General features: G+C 36.5%; 1 protein-coding gene across 1 annotated transcript; it reads left to right on the forward strand.

Annotated features, from left to right (window-relative positions):
- Positions 1 to 1,493: 1,493 nt before the first annotated feature.
- On the forward strand, positions 1,494 to 13,499 carry LOC147532193 (uncharacterized). Its single transcript, XM_086647670.1, has 5 exons — positions 1,494 to 3,117; positions 5,553 to 6,103; positions 7,112 to 7,232; positions 11,780 to 11,839; positions 11,919 to 13,499. Exons 2-5 carry the CDS (start codon positions 5,619 to 5,621, stop codon positions 13,323 to 13,325), a joined length of 2,073 nt encoding a protein of 690 aa, XP_086503796.1. The 5' UTR covers positions 1,494 to 3,117; positions 5,553 to 5,618; the 3' UTR covers positions 13,326 to 13,499.
- The last annotated feature ends 3,502 nt before the right edge of the window (positions 13,500 to 17,001 follow it).

The following is a 17,001-nucleotide window of genomic DNA, read 5'->3' on the forward strand; positions in this document are numbered from 1 at the left end:
AACGGCAGATTGGTCACAAATTAGTGGCTAAAACGAAATCACCCCAAAAGTATAAATAGAAAGAAAAATTAAGCCTTTTCACCTTTTTAGCTTCTTCTGTCTTTACTTTGTCCCTTCCCTTTCTTCTTTTCTTTTTCTTGTTTTACTCGAGAAGAGCATAAAGCTCCTGCTCGATCAAACTAGTATAGACATCCCAACAATAGAGATTCCAATCTCTTTTGTTTTGCTCAGACTAGCAGAGAGGTTTTTATTAGCCACTGTGTTGGGATTGGATTTGAGCTAGACTTAACTATTAGATTTCTTGCATGCATCAAACAGTAAGAAACAACAAATATGACTATACATCTATATGACATGATTCATATAATTATATGCTTAAGTAATGTAACATCATATCTCAACAAAAAAAAAGTAATGTAACATCATTAGAGTGCTCCCATGACAGGTCATGTTAAGTTTGTACAACTTCACACTTTGGGTGTATGAGTGTCAAGGCCATGGAGTCCTATAAATTATATTGAATAATTCACAATAGTAAACTACCGCCCAAAAATATAGAATAGGTCAGCCAACGATAGGTCTAAAATAGAAAAATATATAGGGTTAAGTTCGAAACTTAATAAAAACAATACTACAAAACACATGCATAAGACAAAATTGAAAAGAATAATGTTTTGATCGCCTAATAGTTAGGAAATAGCATAAGGGAATTTTTAAATGCACTCATCATTTTTGTTAAGCACACTCACATCTAAAGTATTTTTTGTTCAATTCCAAAGAGATGGGGATGTGACAGAGAAGGAAGTAAGTGTATGCAAAATTTTTGGGTAAAATAAAGAGGGTAGAAAGAGTCCATCGGTGTACAATAAATGTAAGGGGAGTTTTATAAGGTTCCCATTCTTGTTAAAAGGACCCCTCCTTGTGAATTCGGTATGAGTTCACCGAAATCATAAGAGAACATTCGGTACGAGTCCACCAAATTTACAACGGAACATTTTATGCGAGTGCACCGAAATTCACAACTTATCTTTGTGAATTCGGTGGACTCGTATCGAACTCACACGAGGGGTCCTTTCAACAAGAATGGAGGCCGGATCCTTATCAATCTTCTTAACAAATAGCTCACTAACTAAATATGCTATTTCAAGGGAAATCTACGCGTGCTCCCGTAGGCCACTTGGTGGTCCACCGTGCATCGAAATTCACAATCGCATCACTGATAATTGTTTACTCAAGGTGAAAACGGATGTAAGAATATATTCGTTTTTTAGCAACATAAACTAAGTTGCATGAAATTAATCAACAGGAAATTGGGCAGGAGGCCCAATTTCTTGTATTTTTTTGTTAAAAAGACAACCCATCTTTTTAACTAGTTAGGCCCCAAGTAAGTTATAAAAATAGGCTTGAAGGACATTTTTAAAGGCACCAACTTTTTAAGAGTCAAAAATACCCTTCATTCAATTAGAAATACCTAGTAATAATCTAACTAATAAATCAGGAACTTGAGTTTATCTCATGAACGAACCGAGTTGTATTGTCGACGTCGATTAAAATTTCTGGGGTTTGAATCGATTTTGGCTATAAGATAGGTTAATGTTTTTAGGTTTTGGTGATTTAATCTATTTGCTTGTTGTTTTAAGAGGCTTTTAAGGGGTTTGATTTAGTTTTTTGTTCTAAATTCTAGAGAGAGAAAGTTTTATATACTTTCAATGGAAGGAGAATTTGATAGTGTTTCGAGGTATAATCCAACTTCTTCATTGCTTTATTTTCATTGAGTTATGAATGATGGATAACAATTTGTTAGTTTTGATGTTTATGTTCAAACTTATTTGTTGGATTTATATGAAAGTTGTGAAAGTATAGTTGATGCAAGCAATGTGTTTGATAAAATGCTTGAAAGAGATGTTGTTGCTTGGAATGCAACGTTAGTTGGTTATACAAGACGTAGGTTGGTTGAAATAGCTATAAAGTTGTTAGATGAAATGCTTGTGAGAAATATTTTTTTCTTGGACATGATTGGTATTTATGTTCAAATTGAGAATTTCATGAAAGCTTTGGAAGTTTTTCGAAGAAAAGTAAAATGATGGTGCTAGAGCTTATAAAATGACTATTATGAATTTGTAGGGGGTTTAGCTAGTTTTTCGATACAACATTCTATTAGACAAAATATAATAATTTATAACAAATTTCATGTTAAATCAATTCAAAACTAATTTGCAAACTATTGTATGGCATTGCAAGGTGTTTGCAAGGCTCTGCAAGGTGTTTGCAAGGCTCTGCAAGGTGTTTGCAAAGCTTTGCAAGGCTCTGCAAGGTGTTCGCAAGGTTGTGCAAGGTATTTGCAAAAGTCATGCATGGTGTTCGCAAGGCTCTGCAAAGTTTTTGCAAGGCTCTGCAAGGTGTTCGTAAGGCTCTGCAATTTGTTTGCAAGGCTATCCAAGGTGTTTGCAAAAACCATGCAAGGTGTTTGCAAGGCTCTGCAAGGTGTTTGCAAGGCTTTGCAAGGCAGTGCAAAGTGTTTGCAAGGCAGTGCAAGGTGTTTGCAAGGTATTTTCTTAGACTAGGGTTAGGTTGGTCTTTTTACTGAAATTGAAAATTACATAATTGCCATCAGGGACGTGAAGCCTAAAAAACTTTGATGAATCCTTTTTAACCAAAAACATAATTTCTTAGGGAGCTTTGGCCAAATTCCCCATTAATCAATAAAAAACATACAATTATCTACTTTTCGATTATGCAGTAAGATAATAGTGTTATGCAAAATGATTTGTTTCCGTGAATCACAAAATAGTAAAATTTTGTTTTTAGTGAACTTTATATTGGGTTTATGGTGTTATTTAGGTCCATTCGTTAGGCCCATAACTTTTGAGGAGTGTACCTAACCAAGGGGATGCATAGCTCTCTCTAAGTTGCGAGTGTAAACTTGGTTATAGGTAAACTGCGTCCCTAATTGACCCTATTTACACTTAAAACCCTTTTATCGTCGGGGTTTGACCTCTTCGTTTATTTCCCTCCAAATCTTCCGATCTGATTGATAATCGGCGTAAGCTAACACATAACATGGATATTTGAACGGCGGCCACTGAAACCAGTCTCTCTCTCTCTCCTTCTTCTCAGGTGAATTATCATACTGTGTAACCCTTACTTTTAGGTTTTACTATGAACATTATTCATACTATGTTTCGTACAGCCATATCCGATGTCTTTCATTATGTGCTTCCTACTGCCATTTTTCCTGTGATTTTAAGTTTTTGAAACGGATGGATTACTAGTAAACCCTAATTTCTCTATCTGAGTAATGTTCAATATTTACGTTTTCTTAGACGTTCTATGTTAGTAACTTGCTAAGTTGAGTTGTAATGTTTTTATTATTAGGGTTAATTCCTCAAAGAGGATTTCATTGTTTGCTCAGCTTACAATTTAACCCCATATTGTTTTGGGTAGAGAGAATGAAAAGTTGGCCTTTAACCATTTGATGATTTTTTCCCGGTTGTATTCTTATCTCCATTGTCTTCAAACTCAATGGACCTCCATTGATGAAGACCAATTTCTTATAGAATCAATATGATTATTTTTTTTGTTAGTTCTTCCTTCTGCCCAAAATTTGGTCTAGTTGTGTAGATAGAATTCTGGGATGGGAATAGGGATTGGGGTGGAGATGGACCAAGTGTGCTGAAGAGATAATTAAAGCCCCTCTCATCCATCAGATCTTCTCCTTTTCATGTATAAGGTGGAGATATTGGTTCCGGCTGTGACGATGGCGATTTTAATTGTTTTTGGAATATCAAGTTTTGGAGTGGTTGTTTCACTAAGTTATTCGAAGCAGGGGATCAAGCTCAATTCGAATCGCCCGAGTCATCCTGATTTATCAAGTCTTAGTAGTCGTGTTCCGGTCGAATTTTCAGTAACTCTAATTGTACATATGCAGATATGATACTTTTTGTACATGCCGCACGAAGTGTACTTTAATAATTCGAAGTAAATCACAATAATCTGTAAAATATTACGAAAAAGAAGAAAGAAAAACGAAATAAAAAACAGTTTTCGAGTTAGGATCGGCTCAGGTTCCCTCTAATTCTGTTCGGCGTAGTCTTTTCTGTAATTGGTCTGGTCACACCTGCAAAATGCATCATAAAATGTTGACGTAATAGCAGCTAAACATAAAAATAAATAAAACTTGAACGATCGAATTAAACCTCCTATAGGTTGAACACCATTTCTTAAGCTACAGCTACACATTAACTGTGCACTTCAAAAAAAGACGTCGTCGCCTCGTCGGAGTATCAGGTCCATGTCTCTAAGAACATTTTTTTTTGAAACTTAGATTGAATATATTAAAAAGAAAACTATGTACAAGTGGGTGGGTGGCTTATAAGTGATGTTTCACGACATCCAAGCCTCCCAATTAACTACTACATCTATATAGGATACATTCTTAAATTTATCAATTCTCCTAACCCAAGAGTAGATTACACCCTTAACATCCTCAATGTCCACGACCGAATTTAGGTTCTTTTCCTTGAAGATTTTGTTATTCCTATCATACCATATACTCCATATGATCGCGGCTGGGACTAGTTGCCAGACCTCCCTTCTATGTTTCCTCTTGAACAGGCCGTCCCAATGAGTAAGCATGTTGTTAATGGATTCAGGGGGGCACCACTGGGTTGCCAATAACTTGACAAAATAGTTCCAAATACTGGCTGCCACCCTACAGTGGAGGAATAAGTGATCAACCGATTCTTCATCTTCCTTGCATAGAATGCATCTATTTGGGATTTGAAATCCCCTTCTTTTCATGTCTCTAAGAACATATGGACCCAAAAGTCCACTTGTACCAAACCCACTTTAATTTCCAGCACGCCGAAACACGACTACTAAGACTTGGGACATCATCAAACCAGATTTCAGCCTAAAGGAAAATCTCCTGGACCAGACCCACTTTAATATTTTGAATCCATCAGGTCCATGAAATCTGGTTTGATGATGTCCCAAAAGTCCACATATGAACTCATTTGTGAATCCATCTGGTCCTGGAGATTTTCCCTAATTCTTAAACTATTTAAAATGCTACTTATGGTTTGGAATATTTTGTGCATAGGGCATTCAAATTTACACGCATCTAGAATTATGTGTAGATGTTGTTCACTTCTAGAATCTATTAGTTTACACCTGCATTGTAGTATGAAATTTTGAGTACTCTAGCCATGCCGAGGGGCAAATGAATCAAATAGTTAGATGCCTGGTAAAATATTTTCAGAATCAAGCGAAACATACATAACACACGGGAGGGGGGGGGTGTATAGCCAGGCATACATGTAATATTTCAACTGTAAGAAGTGTTAGTTAGTGGTGCGAGACCTTGGCAGGGGAGGACGTAAGGTTGGAATGTTAAAGAAACTGTTTTCTCAATAACTATATAGGATTATGTGTCCATTTTCTCCTTCTTCCTTTCTAAGATATATTTTCTCGTGCGAGACCTTGGGCTTGTTCCAAGACTTGTATATTATGCTAGTCATGTTATATTCCTGATCAAGATAATGTGATGGCAGGAACAAGATAAGGAAATATATCCAGGTCAAAGAAGTGGGCCCCCTTTCGGGCCACCAGCTTGTTATATGGAACACATGAAGCTACCGCTCCCTACTGCTGTTGCTAACTGTGATCTTCTGGTTGAGTCATCTAGAAAAAGGAAAGCAGTGTCCATGGATAAACAACACAGTGGCGTGAATGTTATTGATCAACATTCTTCTGCTGTATTTAGAAGCAGTGCTACTACTTGCAGTGATAGTATAACTCCAAAATGTGGAGGACAAGATTATGGAGTTTTGGATATCAAAATCATCGGGAAAACAGAAGGGGAAAAACTAGAGGATATGAATCTTTGTTTGAGGAGGGAAATTTCACCTAAAACAGTCGACAGTACTGCTCCAGTTCGTATTGGAACTGGACATGCGTATGATTTACAACATGCTCATGGATTGGGAGAAAAAAGTAAGTCTATTCCTTGCAAAGTAGGTCCTGTAACTCTTGAGAAACTCTGGGATGGGTCACTTCAGCTAAATGCATCAGTTAAGGTGTCCGCTGTTGCCTACTTTAAAAGGTGTCTACTCTTTTGTATATTGCCTTTTCTACTTCATTTTTAAATCTGTACTTGTACTAAATGTTTTGAACATCTATTTTCTCCATAATTTTATGTTTCCTCATTTTATGGATTTAAGGGTGTTTATGTAAATATCTTGTTAGTGAAGGAAAATGTTGAAGTTTGGAAGTTCGCCGAAATCAGAGAAAGATAGTGGTATTTAAAGATATAGAGTAGCAGCATCATGATAGCTCCCATGGCTCGTTATGTCAAAAAAAGGAGTCCAAGTGCATACACAATAATATTGAATTTGTTATAATAAATCGTACGAACTTGGTTAATAGCTAACCTTCTATCAGGCAAATGGTAATATCAATTCTTAAAGATATTGTCTAGTTGAATTAAGTCAAGCAAATTATGTGTCTCGTAGAGTCGTAGGACACAGGCTTTCCCTTCTTAGTTTCTTGTTTAGCACGAATAGAAAACAATTTGGTGCTTCTGGGTACTTCCACTTTTTTTCCTTATTAGGTTTTCCTTTAAATACGCAGTCAATCCATTTTAGTTACTATAGTTTACCAAATGCCCTCTGCAATCAGACGGAAATGTATTGTACTCCCAGTATTCTTTCTATTTTACTAATAAACCTAACCTGCAAAATAAATCATCATCATAATGAAGCTGCCGGTCAAAATAAGCTCTGTGCTACATACTTGTACACTATATCTTTTGGCTAAAAGTGTTACTTTGTGTCTTTAGGGTTTTGATTTGATTTTCTCTTATGCATCGTTTGTTTTTTCACGAAACTAATTAATCCTTCGCTAAGTAGAGCTACTTCTACTTATGTCAGCCTCTCTTTAGATTCAATTTGCATATTTGTTTTCACATTTTCGACTCGCATGGTTCGTCATAGAAATGCTTCAAATTGCAAATTGCTTTTAGCAGTGCTGTTGTTAGCTGGTTTTGTTCCCAAATCCTATTGAAGAGCAGGATAGTATAGTTGATATTATTTCTGTAAATAAATATTTGCAGTGGTGAGAAGGCTGCAGGGATCAACTGGCCTAAATCTATAACAGTTAAAGGAAAAGTCAAGTTGGACGCATTTGAAAATTTTATTCAAGAACTCCCTCGCTCTCGTACTCGTGCATTAATGGTATGATTTTCTTATTCTCCTTAGTCCTTATCATTGTTGTAAAGATAGAATAGTACCTTAGTTGCTTATTGCTAGGATCGGTCACAATGGTGGAAGCATCACAATAGGGTTTTCTAGGGGGACATAACGTGGTTTTAGAGACTAGCACGCCCATCTCCTTTAGGCCATATGGGAGGACACCTGGATTGTCTTTTCGACACATCATGGAAATTGGTGCTATTATTTGCTTAGTAAACTTGACGTGTCAAATAAAGCTCTATAACAACCTTATGTACAGGACCAAAAATTCAAAATAAATCGTTGAACAGAAACAGAAATGTTTGTATGTTATTATAATTGTTACAAACAGCTCTTGACCTGCAAGGAGATCAACTCCATAACATTTAGATCGTTATACCGAAAATCATTTTCTTATATATTCCTACACTAAGGAGTTCGTTGCAGTTTCACTTCTAATTTTTAATAGTATTACTACAAGGGGTTAGCTGTTTTTGTTCAATGCGAGCTGTGGTGAGGATGGTCTAGATATTGCTGAGAACATCAACACCTAAAATGAGTCCAATTCACTGCTAAGTTTTCCTAAACTAAGCCGTTATAGGGATACGACAGGAGCCAGTCCTCCATCCCCATTTGACCCAAGCCAAGTTGGCCAAGTTTTAATCAACTTATACGTATGTACACATACACTCATTTACAGACCCATGCTTATAGATATATACCTGCTAGCTGCTATAGTGTAGGATAAATTTTATTTACTGGCACAAAATTTACTCTAATAGTTCAAATTAAGCTCAAAAAATTCAAGATTTAATATATAACAAACCCTGAGGTTCGTCAGGGCATCAGCTTTGGAATACCCCCCGATTCAATCAATGACTTACTTCGGTGCTGATGAGCTGGTCCCAGATACTTAGTTCTTAAAACTGAGAGAATATAACTTGAGAGGAGAGTAATTTTATTGCAAGATCCACAGCCCTTTCTAGGCATCGAACATATAGATGTGACCTAATCGGTCATGGGTTACCAGAAAGATCTTTTACAATTCTCATAGCAAGAATCCCATGATGTTGAGTGCACAAACAAACGGATGGGGACCTAGTATTTCGTCAATTTAAGATTTTCCTTAGGAGTAGGAGGTACGATGGACGAGTCGAAATGTAAAAGACATCGATTAAATCATATAGAATAGAGGTTAGCCGTTAGTGGTTCCCTACAAATTCAAACTATATACCTACCTACATGACACTGACAGACGAAGAAAAGAAAACAGGAATTCACATTATCACCTGAGGCCAACGGTTTATGGCTGACCTACTTCACATAACACTGCTTTACATCTCTGAGAACCTACTACCTGTCAACCTGTTCTAGTCATCGAATATAGGTTGTACTCTACGACTATACTTGGGATTGCTTGTCTTTTGTAAGAATATTCTGTTATTGCAGTGACAAGACGTAATCTTTTCTCTTTGACCCTTCCGTTCTGTTATCGAAGATGCATTATGAAATTCCTTTTTTATTCTGTCACTGAAATCGAACTCATAATATGCATAGTTTCAGATGAAATTGGGCTAAGTCGGCAGATTAGAAACTCTCTGTTTTGTTGACAGAAGACTAGAAGAGTACAAACAAAGATCGCAGAAAATCTTTCATAATATGTACCTTTTTTCATTCATAATACATAACCAAATAATAAAGATGAAACAAATTTCATAGTACATACCCTAGTTAATTCATGATACATTAGCATAAATCCAACTTGCAAGTTTATCCATGTTCGCTAAATTCACACTCAGGTTACGTCTAGGACAAACCGACTAATTTCTATGCCACTAAACTGTCACAGCAGCAAAAATCTTAATATTCAACTTGCCAGAACTGCATAATCTCTTAGTCAGGACTATTGATAGACAAAATATAGAGGAGGGTCGTTGAACAAATCAAAGCGAATAATTTGCTAACTTACGGTAACTTAACTAGAAAACTAGAAAAATATGATCATATAAGAACACATATGATATGAGACGTAAAGGATTACCTCGAAATCACCATATCTCATTATCTCTGAAGCTCGAATGCTTAACCCAATGGGGCTAACATAGTTCAGCACCACCATAGGCCAAACTTGTAAAACAATTTTTATCTTACTTTAACCCTCATGAAGGTAAAAATCTGAATCAGCCACTGTTTTAATCGATTCTACAGAACCTAAGAATCAGTTGGCAGACATGAATTCTACTCTTGACATTCAAAAACCTCTTTAACCAAATTTACAGGGGAGAGTTGCGAATTAGGTCATAAGACCGTATATTTGAGCCTCAAATCTTACCTTAAAAACACTTCCAAATGTAAAATACATAATATAGTAGTGGCTGGTCTCAATTTGCAAAGTTAGTCCTGGTCATTTAGCTTTCAGCAATTATTTGCAGAAGTTTCACTCAAGCAGGCAAACTTTGGAAGATTTAGCTTCCTCTCCCAACTTAGGGAGGAAGCAAATAAAAGAGAAATGGCATCTAGTTTATGAATAATAGACCTTCTGGATCCTTAGTATGTCCAATAAACCATTTGGTTCACAAACTTAACGGTTTTACCCACGAACTGTTTTAGTATTTTCTTTCGCTTTCGAAAAGAACTTTATGTCTTGTTTCTGTCTCTCGAACTGTCCCTCTTCAACTTTAATGGAGCTCCATTACCACGTTAACTTGCTCTTTTGACTGAAGGAGAATGCCCTGATTCAACAGATCATCACCCCTTGCTCTCTAGACACTAATGAATAGAATGAGAAAATATGAAGTGAGAAGAGATTACTGTTCACTGTTTGAAAGAAAAAATTCTCCGTAAATAGAAATCTGTGTAGATTAACTGAAGAAAGAAATGAGCCACATAAAGAAGTAACAAAAGGGTAAAGTTGGGAAAGGCAAAGAAAGCCTTAATGACAAAGTTACGAAAACGTTAAAAAATGAGGCTAAACAGTCTATTGGACAAACTAGGGAGCTAAAAAGAAAAAGATCATCATTTTGAAATGCGCCCTAGTTTCTCTAGAATTTGAAGGGAAAGGTGCAAAAGAACTGGAAACTTTTGCTTGCTTTCCTGGTATAAATATATACTAGGGTACTTTTATGAATTCTTTGTAGTTAACGTATTGTAGTCATTGTACAAAATTAGAGAGAAAATAATCAAATGAAGTTCAGATACTCTACTTTCTCTTTGATTCTAAGCTATGCTACCGTGTTTTAGGTCAAAGGTTGAGAAATCATGAAGTGTGCGAGTAAAAGAGTTGAACTTCCTTTGGTTATTTGTCATCTACCTCTTCACAATATCTACACCATGTTAAATACGAAAGAATTCAGAGAAACAGTGGAATACTAATACAGATGAACCGGGAGAGATTAAAAAGATGCAGGGTCGTTTGTCTGTTTGGCTTGTCAAGCATGGGCTAATGTTCGAACACGCTTATTATTTGGTTACTCCTATTTTAGATCAAGGTGACATATTGCAATTGACTAATTGAGCAAGAAATCCCCATATCATTTTAGAACTTAAAGTAAACCCTAAAATGGCATCCTACTAAAAGGGAAAGAAACCTTGGTTTTTAGAAAATTATTAAGAACTCCATTAATGGAACAAAAAGTAGAGCTTATTAAGGACCTCATATTCTATAAGTGAAAGCTTACAATAATAAAAAGTGGATGGTGAAGATTAGGTTGAGGACATTGAAGATCAGATGCAATCATGCAATGAAACAACATTTTCAGTGTAAGCATGAAATTTAACTTCTACAAACACAGTAACACAACCCAAGTATAAGTGCGTAGCATCAACTTGATGAAGCAAAAGATTTGGGGGAAAACAATTGCCCTTATCTCTCATTTTCTTGGGTTAACATAAAAAATCCCTGTCAAGCTTCTGAAAATATACAAAATCTTGATAGTTAATGCAGAAATCTAAGCAAAAGTACGGAAGGACAAGTAGTTCTAAAATTATTTCTGAAATGTTATTAAAATATTCTATCGCCGACGGAATGATAGTAATAGTAATACCATGCACCTCAATGATCATATCTTAGTTAGAGCTAATATGCCCGCCGATGGAGAACTCCTTGGGAAGGACTAATGCCAAGCTAGAGACCAAATCCAAAATAAAGAGGAGAATGGAACAAAATTAGTAACGGCAGAGTGATGGTTCGTTCCAGTTAGTAAAAATGTTTTAGTGCACCATGATATGGTTGTTATGAACGAAAAGATCGAACCTGTACTTCTATGGCTTTTCACAAGATATATCAACAAAGACAACTTTAACCAGAAGAAATTAGAAACTAAAACTGAAACAGCTGAAAAGGAATAACGAAAATCATTATAATTTGTGAACAAACACTTCAAAAAGAGAACTAGGAAACTCTGCATTTTCTTATGTATATGTACAAGCTTTTAATCTCTTGTGTATTTTCTTCTGTTTGCATTCTAAGCACTGAGTATTGATATTCATGGTTACTTTGTATATATCATTGTAGTTTGGTGATATTGAACGATCTGCATATACATTTTCAGGTTATCTCTCTATGTTGGAAAGTTGGGTCTTCGAAAACCGGGTTTGAGAGCTTGAAGGAGGTAAGAGATTTTCATAAACCTTCAGTCTGGTTCCTGAGGGAGGTTAGTTATAGTTGGATAATGTTGTACCGATTTGCAGGTTTCAAAAGGGTATAAAGAAGAAGAGAGAGTTGGGTATGCCAAACCATGTTCAAGTCTAGACATTTATGTTTGTCCTCGTACTGACACCATTATCACTATACTTGCAAAATATGGCTACTTTAATGGAATGGCAGTACTTGAAGATGATCAAGACTCCATGATTGGTTGTGTTGTTTGGAGAAGAAACCAGACAGCCTCAGGGACTGCTTTAAAAAGAGGAAAGAGAAAGAGTCCTTCATTAGAAGAGCCGCCTCTGAACTTCCAGACCGGCTCAGGTATCCAAGAAAATGGAAAAGTGAGTTCTGCTATTGAGAGTTCAGAAAGCAAGACTGCTACTCCTCCTTGTTCCAGTGACATCAGAGTTGAAGTTGGTAACTCCTTTAGCACTGAAAATACCAGGCCGATAACTTCTGCAGCGGATAATTCTCCAACTACGCTAAATGGGTCTCAGATAATGCCGAGTTCTGACTTGAAATCTCTGCAGAAGAGCCCGGAGATCTTGAGAGGTGAAATCTCTCTCATGCAGCAATCAAGGTCGGACAAACCTAATGTTGGTTTAGAGATTTCAAGAGCTGTTCTTCCTGTGATATCTCAATTTGTGGAACCTCAGAAGAGACCTGATCTTGATGACGATGATCTTCCTGAATTTGATTTCAATACGTCATGTGGGGTTTCTCTTAATTCAGGTGGGAAGCCTCCATTCCCATTGAATAGTGCTCATGCTTCCGGTTTTGCTCCAGCTGACAAGAAACTTACTGCCGAAACAACCAAAGATTCCATTCAGCCTAGTCCTTTTGTACTGCCATTTGGACAACCAAGAACTACTACCCAAGAAAGATTAGACAATTCAAATCCCAGAGAATTTATTATCGATAGACATCAAGGAAAGCCCAGAGTCGAAAATGCAAATCATGATCACTTTCAGTTGTCAAATCGATCTAGTACTGGAACTGGTACTCAAATAGGCGAAATGAAAAAGCTAGCACAGAATAATCTTTGGGACGATGACGACATGCCAGAGTGGTGCCCACCGGGCCTAGAGCAGCAGCCTCATCTACCAGCAGCAGCCTCAACACTCGTGCCTTCTGCTCCGCGGATCAGTTATCCAGTTCACAACCTACCAAAACAGAAGACAGGACCTGTTCTACCACCACCACCACCTCCAATTCTAAACAATCCTAATCTTCAACCTCAAAGGTTTTTTACTGGATTTCAGCCTTCCACCAGTACGAACACTATGAATCCGTCTCAAACAGGACCTACTTGTGGGTATAATCAATTTCCGCTGACGAATTCATCGGGATTCAGCCCGAATCCCACTTTGAGGCCCCCATCCAGCACACGACCCAATAGTGTGAGACTTCATCCTATTAAGCCTCCTGGTTGGAGAGGTCAGAGGCCTTGACAGAAGTAAACATACCATCATAGAAAGTCTAGAAGGTAACGTCATCCCTGTAAGATGGTGTTTATGTACTAGTAATTATTTCATAGAAGGTAACTTGACTTGGAGAAATTTTAATGTGTACATAAGTAAAAGATTGGTCAAATAGTATTATAGGACTTTGTTAGCCTTTCTGCCCTTCTTGTTTGCTAATATTTGCAGCAACTCCAATTTTGGGCCTCAGTCCAGCCTGGGCCTTTTGGGGTTGAGTTGAGGCCCAACCGCAAAGAGGAGCTCAGTCGATTCTAGTTGTAGTGTTGATTGAGCACCCTCCTCCACATGACCGTTGGGAGGCAACGGTCATGTGGGGGATGGCTCCTGGCGTTGGATGAGCCTCATCCAACGGTGAAATCTTCTAGATCGGGGCCGTTGGGGCTCATCCAACTGTCCAAATTGGGTTGGTTCCCTATAATTTCTCACTCATTTTCTTCTCTGTTATATAATTTTCTCATTCTCTCTTATTTTATCTAGAGTTATTTCTTTTCTGGCCCCTAGTTTCTGACAAGCTTTCGTTTTAGCTCTTTGTTTTTCGTAAATTTAAAATTGACTCCCTTTTGTTAATATCGTTAGTTAAAATAATGGTTGGTTTCTTTATTTCCACATTTGTCCTTCTTATAAAAGTGATTTTCTAAATTCAAAATTGGTCCCTTTTTAAATATGCGTTAATCTCCAAAATATTCTAACTTTAGAACAAACTAGGGGGGCAAAAACTCGTTCAATATCTAATCTAACCGACTCTTGTATGATTCTTTCGGGTTTTACGAATTAGAAATAGTTGACTAACGTACCTCATTGAGGGTAATATCCCATCAACAAGATAATAACTTATATCATATTGTGTGTCATTAACTACATAATCAACCCCGACAAAAAAAACTACATAATTAACTAGGGGGCTCTCACCTTTTTTTTTTTTTTTGTTTGTTTGTTAAGGATAGGGGTCTCTCACCTATTAATAATTTTCAAAAACGGTAAACGTTCAAGAATATTAATGTCGTTACAAGATCCGAAAAATGCATGTCACATGGGCATATATGGAGATCTGACGGTGCAGCAACTCTTATAGGAGGATTGTCGGGGCTTTAAAAGCCAGTTTAGGTTTCATGCCATGTAGTGGGGTATTTATTCCATGTTTCTGGGATGGATAAATGTAATTATAATTTGGATGGTAGATGTATTTATATTTTAGTTACGGTAAATGTAATTAAAAGTTAGATGAGTAGATCGTAAATGTAATATCTGAAAATTGGTTGGGCAGAAAAATTGAGAAATTCAAAATCTGAAAATATGGAAAAAAAAATGTTTTGAAAATAGCTTACACACGTGTTTCACATATGCACAAGATCACACACTTTTTCCACACTCACAAAATACCGCACACGTGTTTGGCACATGCACAATTTTTAGGTCCAACCCCCTTCAAGGTTGGTGTTGATTTTTAAGGCAGAATCCTTTGATTTAATTATATTAAAGAAAAAGTGATTTTTGGGCCTAAGTCCCTCCAATTGGAGTTGCTCTTGCTTACATTTAGACGGTTTTTCCCCGTATGACAAAATTTTGTTAGATGTTAGAAAAGGAAGATCTGTCTGAGTAGGTGTTCTACTGATGAGGTTTTCCCGTTAGAACGTCTCAGGTCATTTGAGACTAAAACAATATTTGTTCGTTTGAACTTCTATTTATTTCTTAATTTGATCTTTTATAGTGCAAATTGTTTGATTCTGACTAGTGTTAATATGACTCTCTTTGGGGATTGATATGATTATCAGAGGTGGTGGTGATAGTTGAAGGATAAAGAGAGGAAAATTTGAAGAAGAAAAAAAGTGTTCAGCAAACAGCAAAGTCAATGACAGTTGTCAGCGACCATTACGAGAGTGGAAAAAAGCTGCTAGATAGGTTTTGGAGAAACAAAAAAGAATCCTTGAGCTATTCATCCATCAATCTAGAAATACATTATTCAATTACAACCTAAGAAATTTACTGTTCATAATAATATATATGGGCGACAATCAGAACTTTTTTTTTTAGACATTGAATACGACCTACTTTAGTTATTTCCTCCCCGTACGTAGGACGGGGAAGATCCCTCTTGGCTAACGCTTCGAGGAGAAAAAAAATAAATTTAAATTACGACATAAATCAAATAGAATTGCAAGGGAGATTGATAATCGTGTGATTGAAGATGAAAGAGGGAAAACCATATTTATAGAGAGAAATATATGAGCCAGAATTTTGAACTGACTTAGAAGTCTAACCGAATCACTAAAATTAAGGAGAAATTGGATGTGCAATCGTGAGTGAGAAGATACATACAGTTATTTTAGGGAGATTGTAACCAAATATTCAAAAATAATTAACTGTTTACACTACCGTTGTGTTTCAAGTCAAATTACACTACGAGGATTTTATATCAGTCGTTCGATCTAATCAAAAGTAAATCTCTAAAATAAAATGGATGGTCAGACTTATTCCATTGCTAACCGACTGAGTTGTTTTAATATAATAGATGGTATCGAACCAACCACCTCTAGAACTTTAGAGTTAATGTCAACACTATCAATCACTTTGGCAACGAAGTGTTGACGATAAGGAAAAGTTAATATGCAAAAGGAACTAAAATCACCAAATTATCTATGGTGACCGTTTTAGTAAGAATCAGCATCCTTGAGATCGCCCAAGGGATTATGATAAATCCCATCATTTACGTACGTGAAATTTGACTTTTCCTTTATTCTAGTTAATTCAATTTTGCCCCCTAAACATGACTGAATCGCTAAACTAGTCTTCATCAACATTTTCAAATATAATTTTTTTTTTCATTTTTCTACTAGTCAACATTAACACTAGATTTCTTCTTTTGTCTTCTTTCTCTCTCTTTGTCTACAAACCCCATATTAAGGTTCTTCTTTAATTTGGAGTTTCAAAAGTTGATGAACTGAACCTATGGTCTAGTTGCTATTGGAATCACAAAAAATAAGTTGGGTTCGATTACTACTGAAATCACGAACTGAAACCATGAGATTTTAGTCGGAAAATTGTGATTAAAACACCAGGATTTTGGTCGGCTTAACCAAAACCCCAGGATTCTAGTCGCATTATTTCAGTTGACTTAATTGAACTACTATGATTTTAATTGCGATTTCAGTCGCGTTTTTTTGAATTGTTCAGCGTGTGTCTCGAACCCTTGATCTCTAAGTTGGAAGATTATGCCTCTTTGATTATGCCTCTTACCATTCCAACCAAGGGTTGTTGGCAAAAAGTGAAGTCGCATTGTTTCAGTTGACTTAACTGAACCTTTAGAACTGAAACCTATGGTTTCATCGACTGGACTAAAACCTAGTTTGCAAACGAAAACCTTTTATAGAGAGAGGTGATTGAAGAAGAAGAAGAAGAAAGAAAAGATGATGGTGATGGAGGTTACGAGTTATGGTTGTGCACGAAGAAGGAGAAGAAAAGGAAAAAAATAGTTTCTTTTTTCTTGAAGGTGATGATAGTGGTGATCGGTCGACGCCCATTTCTAGACAATGTCAGAGATAAGGGACGTGAAGGTATTCATTTCGAATAGACAGGTAAAGAAGGAAAGCAAACGTTAACAGTTAAAGTTGACTAACGGGAAAATGAATAAAAAAGGGTCATATTGGAG

The sequence above is a fragment of the Eschscholzia californica genome, unplaced genomic scaffold (genome assembly GCF_041429995.1).
Source record: "Eschscholzia californica isolate CP2 unplaced genomic scaffold, dmEscCali1.0.p SCAF_6, whole genome shotgun sequence".
Classification (NCBI taxonomy): Eukaryota; Viridiplantae; Streptophyta; class Magnoliopsida; order Ranunculales; family Papaveraceae; genus Eschscholzia; species Eschscholzia californica.